The 14,825-nt window shown below is 42.7% G+C and overlaps 1 protein-coding gene and 1 long non-coding RNA gene across 4 annotated transcripts in view; one reads left to right on the forward strand and one right to left on the reverse strand.

The window, feature by feature from the left end:
• Positions 1-14,825, reverse strand: part of tmeff2a (transmembrane protein with EGF-like and two follistatin-like domains 2a) — a 100,932-nt gene that overhangs the window by 64,726 nt on the left and 21,381 nt on the right. Inside the window, exon 3 of the mRNA XM_077579427.1 lies at positions 3,278-3,407. Coding sequence (XP_077435553.1) covers positions 3,278-3,407 — 130 coding nt within the window. The remainder of the gene's footprint in view (positions 1-3,277; positions 3,408-14,825) is intronic.
• Positions 1-14,825, forward strand: part of LOC144060178 (uncharacterized) — a 95,485-nt gene that overhangs the window by 52,059 nt on the left and 28,601 nt on the right. The gene's annotated exons all lie outside the window — the stretch shown is intronic.

Raw genomic sequence — 14,825 nt, forward strand, 5'->3', positions numbered from 1 at the left:
AGTTCTGCCCATATTTTGGAAGGTTCTTTTCTCCTATGTGTCCGTAACCCAAAGTGTGCTAGTACCCCAATGTGCCAGTACCCCAATGTAGGCAGGGTTGCGAGGGCCTTTTACGGCGGCTCGCAGCGACATTTCGTAAAAGAATTTGGAATCATTGTAAACGTTTGGCCCAGTAAAGTAATAGCTGACATCTGCCCACGAACTCGCACGTTGTTCTTTGATTTCGCTGGACTCCACTGAGTAATCTGATGTTATCAATCACATTAGGAACGAGAACATATCGTGATACATTTCAGCTTTGTGCCCACTTTTATGAACTGCTTTGATTAGACTGGAAATAACCTTCTTTGAGGCAAGTCATTCCTCCCCGGCGTCCTTATTGAAATGCCATGCGCGTCTACGTGTAACGCCAGACCCGACGGTGCGCCTGGAGATACAGTCAAAGGCTGTTTGTTCCGCCGCTGACCCATAAAAACATGATTGTTCAACACTGCATTAGGAGCTCAAAGGCGGCTTCCCCCCCTCCCTCGATAGTCGTTTCCTCGGGACCTGTTAACCCGCTTCCTTGTTACTGACCCATCCGTGTCAGCACACGCACACTTTACGTCGGCAGCAACGGCGGAAGCTTCGGCAGTGACTCACGTGTGCCTCAGAAGCGGCCGCCGTCGCTTTGTCAGCCGATGGACTCATTTTACAGCAAAGCGCTGGCATATTCAAGAGGATGGACTGCGTACTTGAGGGATTGCGTTCCAAGCGTGAAACCAGCGTTGAGACGTACCACCGGGGTTTATACCCACCAATGGCAAATCGGGGTTTCATCCCAAGGCCAAGCCTACATCCAGAATCCCGAAGAGCCTTAATTAGATAATGCTTTGCAATGATCTCAGCAAATTGTTTGTGTTTTTTTTATTCTCCTTTTTGCCAAGTTGAGCGTTTGCCAAACATTGGAACATAAAATGGGGATATATTAACTCATTCACTGCCATTGACGGCGATAGACGTCAAAAATTCATTTGAACTATTTCTATTAGTTTAACATTTTGTCCCACTTTTGTTAACAAAAGTATGAAAACATAGAATTGTTTTGTATTAGAACAGATATACAATTTGTGATTAATCGTGAGTTAACTAGTAAAGTCATGCGATTAATTACGTTTAAAAATTGTAATTGCCCGACGCCCCTAATTTTTTAATAATCTTTTCTTTAAAAAAAAACACTATTAAAAATAAATAAATAAATAAATGCTTCTTTTTTTTTTAAGAAAAAATTATTAAAAATTAGGGGCATCAGGGGCACATTTGTAATCGTAATTAATCGCATGACTTCACTAGTTAACTCACGATTAATCACAAATTTTATATCTGTTCTTTTTTTTTTTTTTTTTTTTTTTACAGGAGAGCTCAGTATTGTTCATTCGATTTGACATCATCATTGCGCTCCTTTTTTTTTTTTTTTTTTTTAAATCCAACAAATCAATTAAAAAAATTTAATGTTTTTTTTTTTTTTTTTTTAAATACATATACATATGTATATATACACATATACACACACATATATATATATATATATATATATATATATATATATACACATATACACACATATATATATATATTATATATATATTATATCTGTTCTAATTGTACAAAAAAAATATATTCTAAAAATTCTAGGCTTTCATACTCTCGTTAACAAAAATGGAAAAAAATGTTAACCTCATAAAAATAGTTCAAATGAATTTTTTACGTCTATAGCTGTCAATGGCAGTGAATGAGTTAATGGCTGGCCAATACCATCCGTCCATTTTCTGTACCTCTTACATTCCTAGCTTAGCTTATCCCAGCAAACTTTTGGGTGGGAGGTAACTTAAACCCTGGACTGGTCACCAACTAATTGCAGGGAATTTATATTCTAGACCAGGGATCTTCCAGTTGCAAAGGATTTCTCAGGGCAAATTGTTTCAATTTGCACAACCGCCTCATGCATTTTTTTCTCCATACCTTTTCTTTTCACCAGAGTTGTAAGGGTGCTGGAGCCTATCCCAGGTGACTTTGGGCGGGCGCTGGTTTACACCCCAAACTGGTCGACAGCCAATCACAGGTCACAAACAACCTTTCACACCATCCTATTTTCTGACTGCTGATTAGTGATAAATAGAAAAAGCTTGAAAACAAACTTCCTTTTTTTCCTGGTAACGTAGAGAGTTGACTTTGTTTTGGCAGGTGTTTATGTTGTCAGAGAACAAAAAAGTATTTAGGTCTTGAAACATCAGTCAAGATATTCTAAAACAGCCTTCAACACGGGGAAACTTGAAAACGAGTGAATGGCCGAATTGTATGCGTAAGCTTTCAAGGAGGTCTAATGGCACTTTCAGTCTTTTTAAGCGTGTTCAATTAAATGGAACTGTCGACTGCAATCCAATTAACACATACATGTTGCCGTCATTATCTTGGAATCTTCTCAGAGCCATCAATCAACCTGCTGTACTTTTCCCACGTTTTATGAGCATTAGCAACCAAAAGTTATTTTTCATGCCTACAAGGTCTCACGGAATTAACTACAAATGTATGACAATGAAATATTTGATAGTGGTGGGACTTTTCAAAAAAGCATTCATCTATATTACAAATCTGGAAGTATAAATGACAGAATAACACATTTTCAATTAAAACAGTTTGTTTTCAATCAGGTTGCTGAATACACAAACGGATTAATTTCAATTTTCACAACGTGCAATTATTAGGGATATGATTTCAAGCAAGCGACCTTAATTCAAGTTGGCTATAATGTATTCAAGCTTTTAAAGAATGTTTAGTCGACTTGTGGTGTTAGCCACTCTTGCGTGAGGCTCTGCTACTTGAGGGCTAATTTCCCGTTTTCACTCCAAGTGGAAACGGACTCAGGTTGTGATTTTCTACAAAGTTACACTAAGGATGATTATTTTCATTTGCCGGAGTCTGAGCTATGGTGATTTTATTTGGCCTCGTAGCCTTCAAGGACTATGCAGAATTCAAATTAGAATGCAATACGCTGGTCACAAACAAAGTTCTCATGGTCTCATTGTTTCTGCATAGGTCAGCTGTATGTTTTCACTTGGTTCTTGTCAGCAAAATGTCCTGTTCTTTGTCTTTTCGGCATGCTTGCTTTTTCAAACTTCAACGGGCTTATTTTGGCACGTCATGAGATGCGTTGGCGAATTGTACGATCGTGTCCGTATGTTGGACTTCTTGCTTACATGAACTGAACGAGCCGTAAAACTACTATAACTGTACTTACCCACAGGACAGGCACCCTCCGACAGAATAAGTATTTCAGACTGTTGCTTGCAGGCGTCTCTCCGCAGATAACACTCATTCTGGTAGTTTTGATTGTTGGAGCCGCAAACTGCAGCATAGTCGTTGTTGCACTGGAGGGACAGGACAAAAAAACGAGAAATGATGTCGTAGGCCTGATAAGGTCATCTTAATTTCACAACAAAAAGAGGTAAACAGAAAGGAGCATGACTTGAGCAGACTAGCAAAATTTGTGCACATACTGTCAAGCAGCACAAAATTTGGCGTTTGTTGTCTTTTTAAAAGGCAACTTTTAATACAGCTCTTGCAATGGATTCAATTAGAACATACAAGAGTTCTTAAAGGCTACTTGAGGGTCACAAGACACAACATTTGTTAGTTAGTTTGAAGGTTTGCACATATCACATGGTCCGTCAGCTCTTATTCTTTTAAGCAAGCAAAGATTCTAAAACAAAAATGTTGCAGATCAGCTGTCCCCTTTCCAACACTGTTTTCAACGGGGGCCGAAGGGTTAGAACATGCAGATCTTATTGAGTGAGGCCTGGCTTAATTAAATGAATTTTTTTTTCGTGAGGAAATGGTGCAATGAGCAGCAAATACAGGACAGGACATAATGGTATCGGACAGAACTGAAGTATTGAGTAATCTCGTGAAGAAGGGACACAACATAGGATGAGGCAGGACTGGGCGGGTGAGGACAGGACAGGAATAGTCGAGCCAGATAGCACGACATCCGATAGGGCAGGGACACGGGACGTAGCAAATAGGACAGGACAGAACTGGACAGTATAGACGCAGTGAAGCGGGCAGTTATGTCAGTATCTCATTCTCCTAACGTTGCTCCACTGGAGCAGTTTTAGGTTAAGTGACTCGCTATATAGGAGATCGTTCCTTTCATTTCCCCACACGGGCTGTTGCCTCCGTGGAAACTTGAGATTTTTCATATGATTGATGGCACCGTTCTACATCTCTGTTTTGTTTTTCCTATTTTATATGTGGGTGGAAAATTCTCACAGGCAAGATATTAATATGATTTGATATTGATCTGACACGGCAATGCTGCATAAATAGCAAACGTGATCAGTCAGCAGAAAAATATTCCAGGCCGTTTCCCAGGATTAGAATGGTTATCAGCGGTTTAAGAGAAAAATGCAACTTCACGGTCAGGGGCCGTGGCATGATTAAATGTAACGCACTGAAGAATATCACAGTGAATTAAACTCTCTGGCTGTGACGTCGCTGGAAGATGAAGACTCATTGGAGGGTCCCCACAGGAATGAGGCTCTGGATTGTCTTTTTCGTCACTTTCGGGTCTGTTAAACCTCCGAGGTATTGACCTGAAATCTGTTATCTTGGGGCTAAATTGTCTTGTCTTTTTCTCCCCGGATTATAATTTGGCTAGTAAAAAGATTTGTTCTGGACTTTTGGACACTGAAATACTGTCGAGTTTTTTCCGAACATAATTTGGAAAGAAAATGGTTTCCTGATATTTTGTTTCCTTTCAATGAAATGCCACCCAACCATAGAGGTCAGTCCACTTGAGGCCCACCGGAAATGCACATTCAGAGATATGCAAACATAGTGAATTTTACTGACGGTAGAAAGTAAGAAGCGGAAATGGCGTCTATTTGTGCCATGACTTTGTCCGTGCGGCACGTTCTAGATGGGAGTACAGTATTCCGATACGGGCGTAGCTGTCGGTTCATGCATGTAAACGGGTTATCCCAAATGTTTCACACCCCGGAATTTTTACCTCAGCCCGAATATTGACGGCATCTAAACATAGTGGGTGCGAATTGGTGAGCGTGTGAATATATGTCGTAACTAAGCAAAATTGTACGTCTTGACTTTTGACCTGCTCAACTCAAGTAATGACTTGGCTCACTTGCTTAAAATTCAGTGGAGGACCCTCCCCCTTCACACACACACACACACACACACACACGCAGCGACTTGGGACTTGCTCGTGACTTATTCCCACCTCTACAGAATACAAAGACGAGCCAGCAACAGCCGTTTAGTCTCGGAGATGCTAAATATAATATAAACGGTCATTACAACTCAAAACGGTGATACGGTTCATCATTTTAAACCCTAAATACATCACATCCAAATTCTAAATACATGACATATTTTACAGTCTGAATTGCATTATTTTGCAGAAAGTCAATGGTTGGCATATACTATAGATCAGATTAGCCATCACACAAATAAACCCGCTTGCGTGCACACGACGGGGACACGAAGGGGAAAGGCAAACATAAGCATCGATTCAAAACCCCCGGAGCATCATAACGATCAATTGCGAACACGGTTTTCAAGCGGCGCGGTGGCAGGAAAAGACGAGATGAACTGCACAACAAAAGACTCTAAAAGCAGTGGGAGGAGTGGAAGGAGGGAAAGCCAAACAACACACTTGCGTCTGATCAAAGCCACTGGATGCAGGAAGGCGCCCGGCTGGAGGGGAGACAAGTACAACGTAAAAAAGAAACGCCGAGCAAAATTGGGCTGAGGGGAGCAAAGTCAGAGGGAAGCGAGGCAGAAGAACGGAGGCCAATGAAAGTAAAAGGGAATATCAAATGTGTGCTACAGGAGGCCAGAAAGAAAGAGTGAAAGAGAATCTGGCTCAACCAACTTGGCACGATAAATAAAGCACCAGGAGGCCCGAGGCATGCAGGGGGAACAAAAAACAGAACATCGCGAAGATGAAGAAACGGGGCCACAGAACCAGATCGCGATTGGGCTCAAAAGGAGAGCGCAGAAGAACGAAAGACGTGGCAAGCCCACAAAGACGCTGGGAAGAGCTTAGAGCGGGCCTCGCTTGCCCACCTCCGCCGGCTCACGCGCTCGCTCGCCCATCTGGCTCGGGACGCTCTTAACCTCGAGACCGGCGCTTATGCCAGGCGTGATGCAACGCCGGGGAAAGATGCCCAACACAACCCCGCGCCAGTCTTTTAACACCGTCTTCGTTTGCAAAAGAGATATTTCTATAAATCCCCCCCCGCCGCCGCCTCATCCCTTGATCTACGCTGGGATTTGGCTCGCAACGTGCCCAAGGAGAAGTGCCGTGATATCGTTTCAGGCGGAGGCTTGCTCATGTGTGAGCCGCACTCTGACATGTTGTTTACCGTGTCCAGAGACGTCCCTCACCAAAAAATACAGGTTACGTAACATTCCTTTACTTTACTTAAATGTTTCGGTTTGGCTGCCGATTGTTTTCCGCATCAACCTTTTGTTGCTGTTGTTTATTATTCTTACTCGCTTTATTTTAATAAAGTACTTTCGTGCGTACCTTCTTTATGGTTCCGTATTCTGATCGTAAGCAGCTGCGGCTAACGTCGACGCTACCTTTAGCACACGTAAGTGCGAGCCGTGGCTTTGGCCAGAGACTCTGAGGGATGAGTGAAGTGACTTCACTTTTACAACACAATCATTTAACAATATCATCGTAATACAGATAACTTCATTTCATTTAGGGTTAGGGTTAGGGTTAGGGTTAGGGTTTAGGGTTAGGGTTAGGGTTAGGGTTAGGGTTAGGGTTAGGGTTAGGGTTAGGGTTATAATCGTTTTCACTCATGATGTGAATCTGTGATCTGCATTCTTTCGGGCTGTTTTTTTTTTTTTTTTTTTTTTTGTTATTCACTTGTGTTGATTGCCCCGAATGCTGCTGGCTCAGTCCGATCTGGTATTGTTGTCGTACGTATATGCAAATTCCCGCCAGCTCTGCCCATCTCGCACTCTCCCGCCATAGACAAAAGTGTGCCTGCACGCGTGCCCTTGCCCTGCTCTCCGCCAATTCTCGCAAATACCATTGACCTTGTTATCACAGTATTCATTAGGCTGCCCTTTGTTCCCATCCCGGGCTTTGTTCTCCTTGTCTGTGTTCTGCAAACGGGCCCCACTGTAGTATCTGCAAACAATACGAAAATAGAAACAAAGGTGTCCGTGTAATAGTGTGTGTCAGAAGCGCTGGAGTCTTTGATTGCTGCATTTTTCTTGATGGCTTACAGAACATTGATTTCTTTCAGTCTCGTCATCTGATAGCCTTTATGGTTAAAATGAGAGTTTTGTGATGGGAAGGTTCTCCACACGCTTCTCCCAAATGGTTTCAAGAACGAGACAACGGCTGCTTGTCAAGCGAGCACTTTGGAGTTGACTTGAGTCTCGTATGTGATCTGATCAGCGCAGAATGGATGCGACAGACCCTGGATGTTCAATCACCAAATCACCCTTTCAAAGAAATGTCAGCCTATATATATTTTTTTTTACCTCAAGTTGTTTCCATCCATTTGGTTTTACAGAATGACGATAGCATATTGATGTAGCACGTCTTTTTTGACTGATGCGACCGTAGGACAATCAGATCAACCATCCTGCTCTTTACTTAACCTGATTTTAACCGTAGCATTCTTGTAGCATAATAGAGTTATTTTTGAACCCTCATTTATAACAGCGAAACAAATTGAGTTCACGGTCACAATACAGCGCTGGTGTCTCAATTCTGTACTCGCAAGTCAAAGCAAAAAAATCGATGAAAAACAAACAAACTCATAAGTCATGTCATTCTTAAAATGTCTGTAACTCTTTTGTTTGTGAATGCTTTTAAAGGTACTTTTAATTTGGGCTCTAACAATTATTTCAATAATCAATTACTCTGTTTATTATTTTGTTGATTAATTGATTAATTGGATAAAAAAAAGTTGTGATATCAGTCCCTTTTATTTAAACAATTTTTTTTTCAAAATGACTGCAGAAATTACACAAAAATAAACTGATTACTATTCAGTTGGTGGTTTGGTTCATAACAAATTGTAATATGCAAAAAAAAATGTTGTAAAGTAAAACAATCTAAAAGATTCATCGATTATCAATAACTATTGATTAATTTGATAAATAACAACAAGGCTGCATTGCCTTACTAACAATTGTGATCACTTTGGTCATGATAATCATCATGTGGAATTTTAATCTTAAAGAAAATATTTATATTACCACTATTACTACTAAGGCATACTTAACTCTTTGACTGCCAGACGTTTTCAGAAAAGGGATGCCGTGGGTGCCAGCCGATTTAAGCATTTTTGACTGATCTTTCAAGGTCCACAAAAAATTATGTGTTTGGACTATGGAAACACACATACTACCAAATGAAAGATTGGACTCTCATCTTTCATCAGAAAAAAAAGTTTGTTTCTACCTTATTCCGTTTTTCAGTAATCAACAATAGAAAATGGTTAGTTTCACCTGTTTTGAGAAAAAAACGTATTTTAACGTCTTTGGCACTCCTCCATAGGATTTTACTAAACGTTATTTAACGTTTTTGGCAGTCAAAGAGTTAACATAGCACATTCCACATTCACACAACACCAGATTGCAATTTAACTTTGGCTTACACAATTTTTGCATGCAGTGATGTTGCACTTCTTCAGCGATGTTGTGGGGAATTAGATGGCGGGGGGGGGGGGGGGGGGGGGCGATCAACAGAGGGCAGGAGAATTTGATCTTCCATAATTCTCTCCAGACAGGGAAGTGGGGGTTATTGGCCTGGGCCATATGGCACGGCCTTATGTGCCTGCTGGCTTAGGAACCGCACAAGTCACACACATGCACATCGATCCGCACTTTTGCCGTGACAAAACCCGGCCAAGCGCATGGCTACTTCTCGAAGAACATGGCAGGTGAAGAAGATGCATGAACTCAGCTGCTGGCGTCACTAGCGAGGCTATGCTGCGCTTTGTTGTATATCCTTGAGGCACGCTCATACTCCATGTCGGATCCTTTTGCATGAATTATGTCATTTGAATTCTTCATCAAGTCTCCTGCAGGGGCTGCTGTGGGTCTACCTTCCCTTAACAAGTTGGCATGGGGAATATTCAGAGAATTGATTGTGCCCAAGACCTGTCGTTTCTCTTCATACAATGCACACGGATCCAACCAAAGCATCAAATTCACTCGTATGACAAGTGACAATCACCATAACAAAGATGTTACCGGACCCATCACTGATGCGGTTCTTGTGTTTCTGACCAACCACCAGCCTGACAGGACTGAAGAAAGGAGGGGGGAAAAAAAATCAGTTATGTGTAAAATGAATGCAAAAGGAAAATCACAAGGGAGTAAACGCTGGATTAAGAGAGATGAAGGTAAAACCCGAAGTGCTATTAGGAATGGGAAATAAAGCTGCAATTGGCCATAAACAGGCTGAGCTGCTGTTCATTCTCAGATGTTTTTATGCATTCTGTTATGATGGACATGTCCACCCAATTTCATGTTAATCAGTGAACTGGTGTCTGGAGCGCTTTGTTTTTTTTTGGTTTTGTTTGTACCTTTTTAACAAAGTAGATGAGGGATGGTTGCTTCAGACCAAAATGGCTGACTTCCTGCTTCATTTCAGGCTAAAGTTCTGCAAACATTATTTTGATCAACATCATTTTGGCATTTAGGGAATTTTGGTATAGCAAGAAAGAACAACACCGTAAAATGGGAGCGTGACCATGTGTGGCGGAGCCAAGCAGTGTGCGCATTTGGGAGGTTGGAGCTCAGCGAAACGGCTGCAAAAGCAAACATGACAACATATCCGACTCGGTAAGCTAGAACACGAATCAGTTAGCCGCCCGTCCAACCGAACCTCCCTCCAACAATTGGCCGACTTTCAAGGTTTTAAACCCCCAAACGTTCTTATTCTTCCTACTTGTGTGTTTTTGTTCTCATTAAAACTCTTTGACTGCCAAAAACGTTAAATAACGTTTAGTAAAATCCTATGGAGGAGTGCCAAAGACGTTAAAAGACGGGTTTTTTTTTTTTCAAAACAGAGGTGAAACTAACCATTTTCTATTGTTGATTACTGAAAAACGGAATAAGGTAGAAACAAACTTTTTTTTTTTTTTGATGAAAGATGAGAGTCCAATCTTTCATTTGGTAGTATGTGTGTTTCCATAGTCCAAACAAACAAATAATTTTCTGTGGACCTTGAAAGATCAGTCAAAAATGCTTAAATCGGCTGGCACCCACGGCATCCCTTTTCTGAAAACGTCTGGCAGTCAAAGAGTTAAGCTATCTTGCTGTTAGCCTAGCAACTGTAAAGATATAAGCATTTGAGCTCATTTAAGAAAGCAAAAAGTGCTTATTTCAGATTTGGAACAGGAGCCCTCAAAACTCAAAAGTTAACAGCGCTACCGCAAAAGTAAACGAAAGGTAATAAAGGAGGCGCAAAATACCTGCAAACTGCGATGTGAAACCGATGTTAATCCGAGCCTTGTTATTACAAATCGATTGAACATAGTGATTTGAGGAAAACATTGCCACTACATTTTGTGTATCATGGAAGGACAAAGCCAGCCAGGCAAGCAATTTTCCTGCCAATTGTTTTCACAATTTGGAGCTCATTCAATCCATCTAGCCGTCCATTTTTCTATAGCTTCTTCTTAGTGTCGTGGATGAGTTGGAGCCAATCCCAGCTGACTTGACAGCAAGAGGCCGTGCACACCCTGGAATGGTCGCCAGCCAGTTGCACGGCAAATTCAAAGGATTTTGATGACAGAGCGCTTTTACAACCAATGCAGAGCAGCCGTCTTAGCAAGCAAAGCGTCGCAACCACAACGCTGCTGTGAGCACACAAATATCCATCCAATCAGGAAGATCACAACAGTCTGGACTTCTTCTAATAAACAGCCACGCGCCCGCAAGACGTTCACATGACTCCCATGTTTGACTAATCTGTGGGTATGCGCCTCAAACAACAAGCTGCTGGAGACTCGGAGCTCATTAGCACACATCCATAATTATCCCGGCAACGGTGGGGCGAGGCGCCGACAGCGAGTGGCGCATTTGCGCAAACTTTGCTGTGGAGCCAAGCTTTTGGCTTCAAACTGGGGGGGAATTTTAGACGCGGCGGGGAGACGAGATGCTGAACAAAACACAAGACAGTCCATGAAACCAGAAACGAGGACTTTTGTTGTGTTATTCAAAAGGCGTATTCCAATAAATGTCGTTATCATTCGGATTTCATTATGATGGCCTGCTACGCCGTGTGCTTCAGCCACTAACAATCGACGTCTCCGTCACTTCCCGTCGTTGAAGACGCCCACCTTTCGCCAAGTGCTTCCGCATATGCGGCGAATGCTTTTTAACGCGAAGCCTCTCAAAAATACACGGAATGAGAGCGAAAGTCTACACCCCGATCGACAAACCCATACGTGCTTCAGTTTCATTTTCATCAACTTTTCACTACATAATAACCTCTTTATTTCCGTCTGATAGCTCAGGTGAGATGCAAATGTCGCTAAATGCTAACGCGAATTCAAACGTCCAAAGTGACACGAGCAAAAGCTCCAAAAGAAAATAAAAGGTGGATTGAAAACAAAACTGGTCTACATCTCATTGTGCATGTGTGCCAGCTCGCGATCCTCCTACACATGAAGAGCCAGTGGCTCAGAACTGCTGAAAAGAGATTTTATTCAGCTGAAGGACACTCTTGGGAACTTTCCCGCTCAAGCTTCCCAGGCTTTACCCTGACATAAAACGGGGGGAATGAAATGCTCGGCTGCACTGCTATCGCTGCATCAGCATGTGTGGCATATAGAAAGAATTTCAACAACTTTGGCATTTCCCGACGTTGCAGAAAAAAACTCTTTGGAGAGGATGGGAAGGCACTGATCCCTAAGCGGTACACAAAGACCCCAAGTGACCTTTGGATGCTTCCTTGAAATGGATCTTTGAGACGGAAAGAACACACACGGGGATGAGATGAACTCCAACCGGTTGCCTTTTAATGAAGCTGGCCAAGAGGATGTCATTTCATGTTTCAGTTCAGTGTGCGCTCATCTTTTCACTTGGAAATTAATTGCGTCGTGTGTTGCATAAATACTCACGCTGTGGGACCCCTTTGCACCCGAGAACTGCTTTTCATAAAGTTCTTTCGTCCAGGGAGCTCTTACAGGGTTAGAATTTTCTTTCCAAAAATGCCCTCATAATCCGAACTTTTGGTTGATGAGGACTCCCGAGGGGAAATTAACAAGTACGCATAGCTTCTTAGGAAGATCATTCTCGAGTGTGTTCATAGGAAGACTTCTCTGTATTTGGCGAGTACACAAGACCGTTTTCTGTGTTCTTCATATTGGAAAAGGACCGCTGATTTTACCTACTAATGATGCAGCATAAAGAGCAACTGTGGGTTCAGTATCTTGCTCAAGGACACTTTAACATGGCCACAAGGGTTGGGGATCGAACCTACAACCTTCATGCTGGGAGACGACCACTCTCGAAACCTGCCCCGCAACAACTGGCTGAGTGTGTTTGATAAATGAAAGTTGAAGAATTTGCAAGTTACGCTTGCCTCCTGTTATTCTTTAAGTGGCCAAAGGGGGGGGGGAAATCGAACTGGTTTAAACTATCACTGGCGACCAGTCCAGGATGTAGTCACTTGACTCCAGTTAGAGAAGAAGGACTGACATATACTGTTAAACAAATACTTTTGGGTGTGATAAAACACAATCTGGAGGAATAGAAATTTGAGCCATAAAGGCTATCAAATCTCCGTTTTGACCGTTTGACCGAAAGCACAATTGCACTCGAGCCTCCTCTTCGCGCACGACGCCAATGACATTTACTTTTCCCTTCCTGGGAGGACAACCGTGGCCCTTAACATCCTTTGAGTTCTTCACAAACACGATCACATTCATATTTTTACACTAAATAATGAGCCGAGTGGCATATCAAGCACTGTTGAGTGACTGGCTCCATCTGTTGCTGCCAGAACTGTATCATTTCACAAGCTTCAGCCAAACACATACACAGAGATTCACTCACACATGTTCCTTATGCACACAGCAGCCTGACTGACAGCCTGATCCATTTCCTGGAGCCATTAGGCGGCTCGAGATTATGCAATTCCTCCCATGGCTATCATCCACCTCTATCAATAATAAATATCTCCATAAAACTGGGGCTGGCCTCGGAGGATTGGAGGCGGCACCGCCCCAGCACGTTCTACTTCTGATGAGCCCCTCGGTGTGCTCCTTCTCAACGACGCCGTTTGCTATTCCACGCTACGAGTCCTCTTGAGTTGGCCGGACACCCCCCCGAGGCACAAGCTTCACTTACGCCTCATCGCACTTATCAAAGCTGCGGCTTTATCAACGCTGACACAAAGACGTCTCTGGGCTTCTGGTGGTGGCAGAGATCACCTGTGGCTCAAGACATGAGATGGACCCTCGTGTCCTAGAGGCCTCTGATTGGCGCATGGCCGATTGGCTGCTCGGGAGGCTTTTTGGAGTTCGGCTTTGACCCTTCGCTCCGTTTGAACTATCAATACAGCAGAGGTGGGCGCGTCAGTAATTTTTGCCGGTCTATCATTTGTCATTTGCCGGCGGCCGGACCACCTGCCCGTCATCGTCAGTCCGTCATTATTTGTAGCCGACCAAATGTGTCATTGTCAGTCCGCCACTGTTATTTTCACCGCGCTTCCGCCATCGCTAGGTATACAACACAGCCAGCTTCCTTTACCGGCTGCGACAATGTAAAAAATAAACGAAAGGAAAGACTTAGAAAATGGGGAGGGAGGAAGTTGGCGTATTTGGTGAGTACAGTTGACTTGTTCAGCTGGTGACGTTTCAACCAAAACAGCATTTAGCAGCCAAAGTAATAACACGACCACCATTTACCACAGCGCGTCGCGATACTTCAGATTCGGACTGAACTTGGCATTGGTCGACAGCGAAATGGGAGTCCATCAGTGACTGACTGAGAACGTCCGTCAGTACTTAGTGACGATTCCGGTGACAGACAAAAACCCGCTTCCGTCAGTGCTTAGTCCAGCAGTTTTTTTCCGAAGTTTTACATCATTTGCCAGCAAAATGGGTGGCTATCAGTAATGGACTGATGTACTATCCGTCAGTACGGACAGAATTCCCACCTCCGAAATTCAGTCATTCCCACATAGGCTGGAATTCCACTGCAGGTCCAAGTGTCTAATTCTAATTTCATCCAATCCTGTTTTTTTTTTTTCAGGTGATACATTTGGTACAGTTGTGATGACATATACCAAACACATGAAATAACCAGCAAAAGTTCAAATTACAATTCACATTGTATGGAAATTTGGAAGAGGCCACGTCAACTGCTCCACTTGGAAGTAGAAAAATCTGAATTGTGTCACTTGAACCGTGCAGTGTAATTCCAATCAAAAATCTGCATCCCCACTGATTATTTCTTCTGCCCTGGCAACCTTAAAGAAATACCAAATGACATTCCTTCTGAGTTGAGTTGAGATGATCTCCACCTTTCTACCGTCATTAATTTTAACTCACTCCCCCGTGTATTAGGTAACTATGTGCAGTATAACGCATGAAGCAAGCAGTAAATCCTCCATTCACGAGGATCGTAATGCTCACATTTCAACACACCTCCAGTTTGGCCACAGCTGTAGCCAGAGGTGTTTTATTTTTTTTTTAAGACTGGATGTCCATCTGTCTCAGTCTTGTAAAAGCCTTCGAGGTACTCCATTAACCTCGAAATAATGTCCATTTAAAACT

The sequence above is a fragment of the Vanacampus margaritifer genome, chromosome 11, assembly GCF_051991255.1.
Source record: "Vanacampus margaritifer isolate UIUO_Vmar chromosome 11, RoL_Vmar_1.0, whole genome shotgun sequence".
Taxonomy (NCBI): Eukaryota; Metazoa; Chordata; class Actinopteri; order Syngnathiformes; family Syngnathidae; genus Vanacampus; species Vanacampus margaritifer.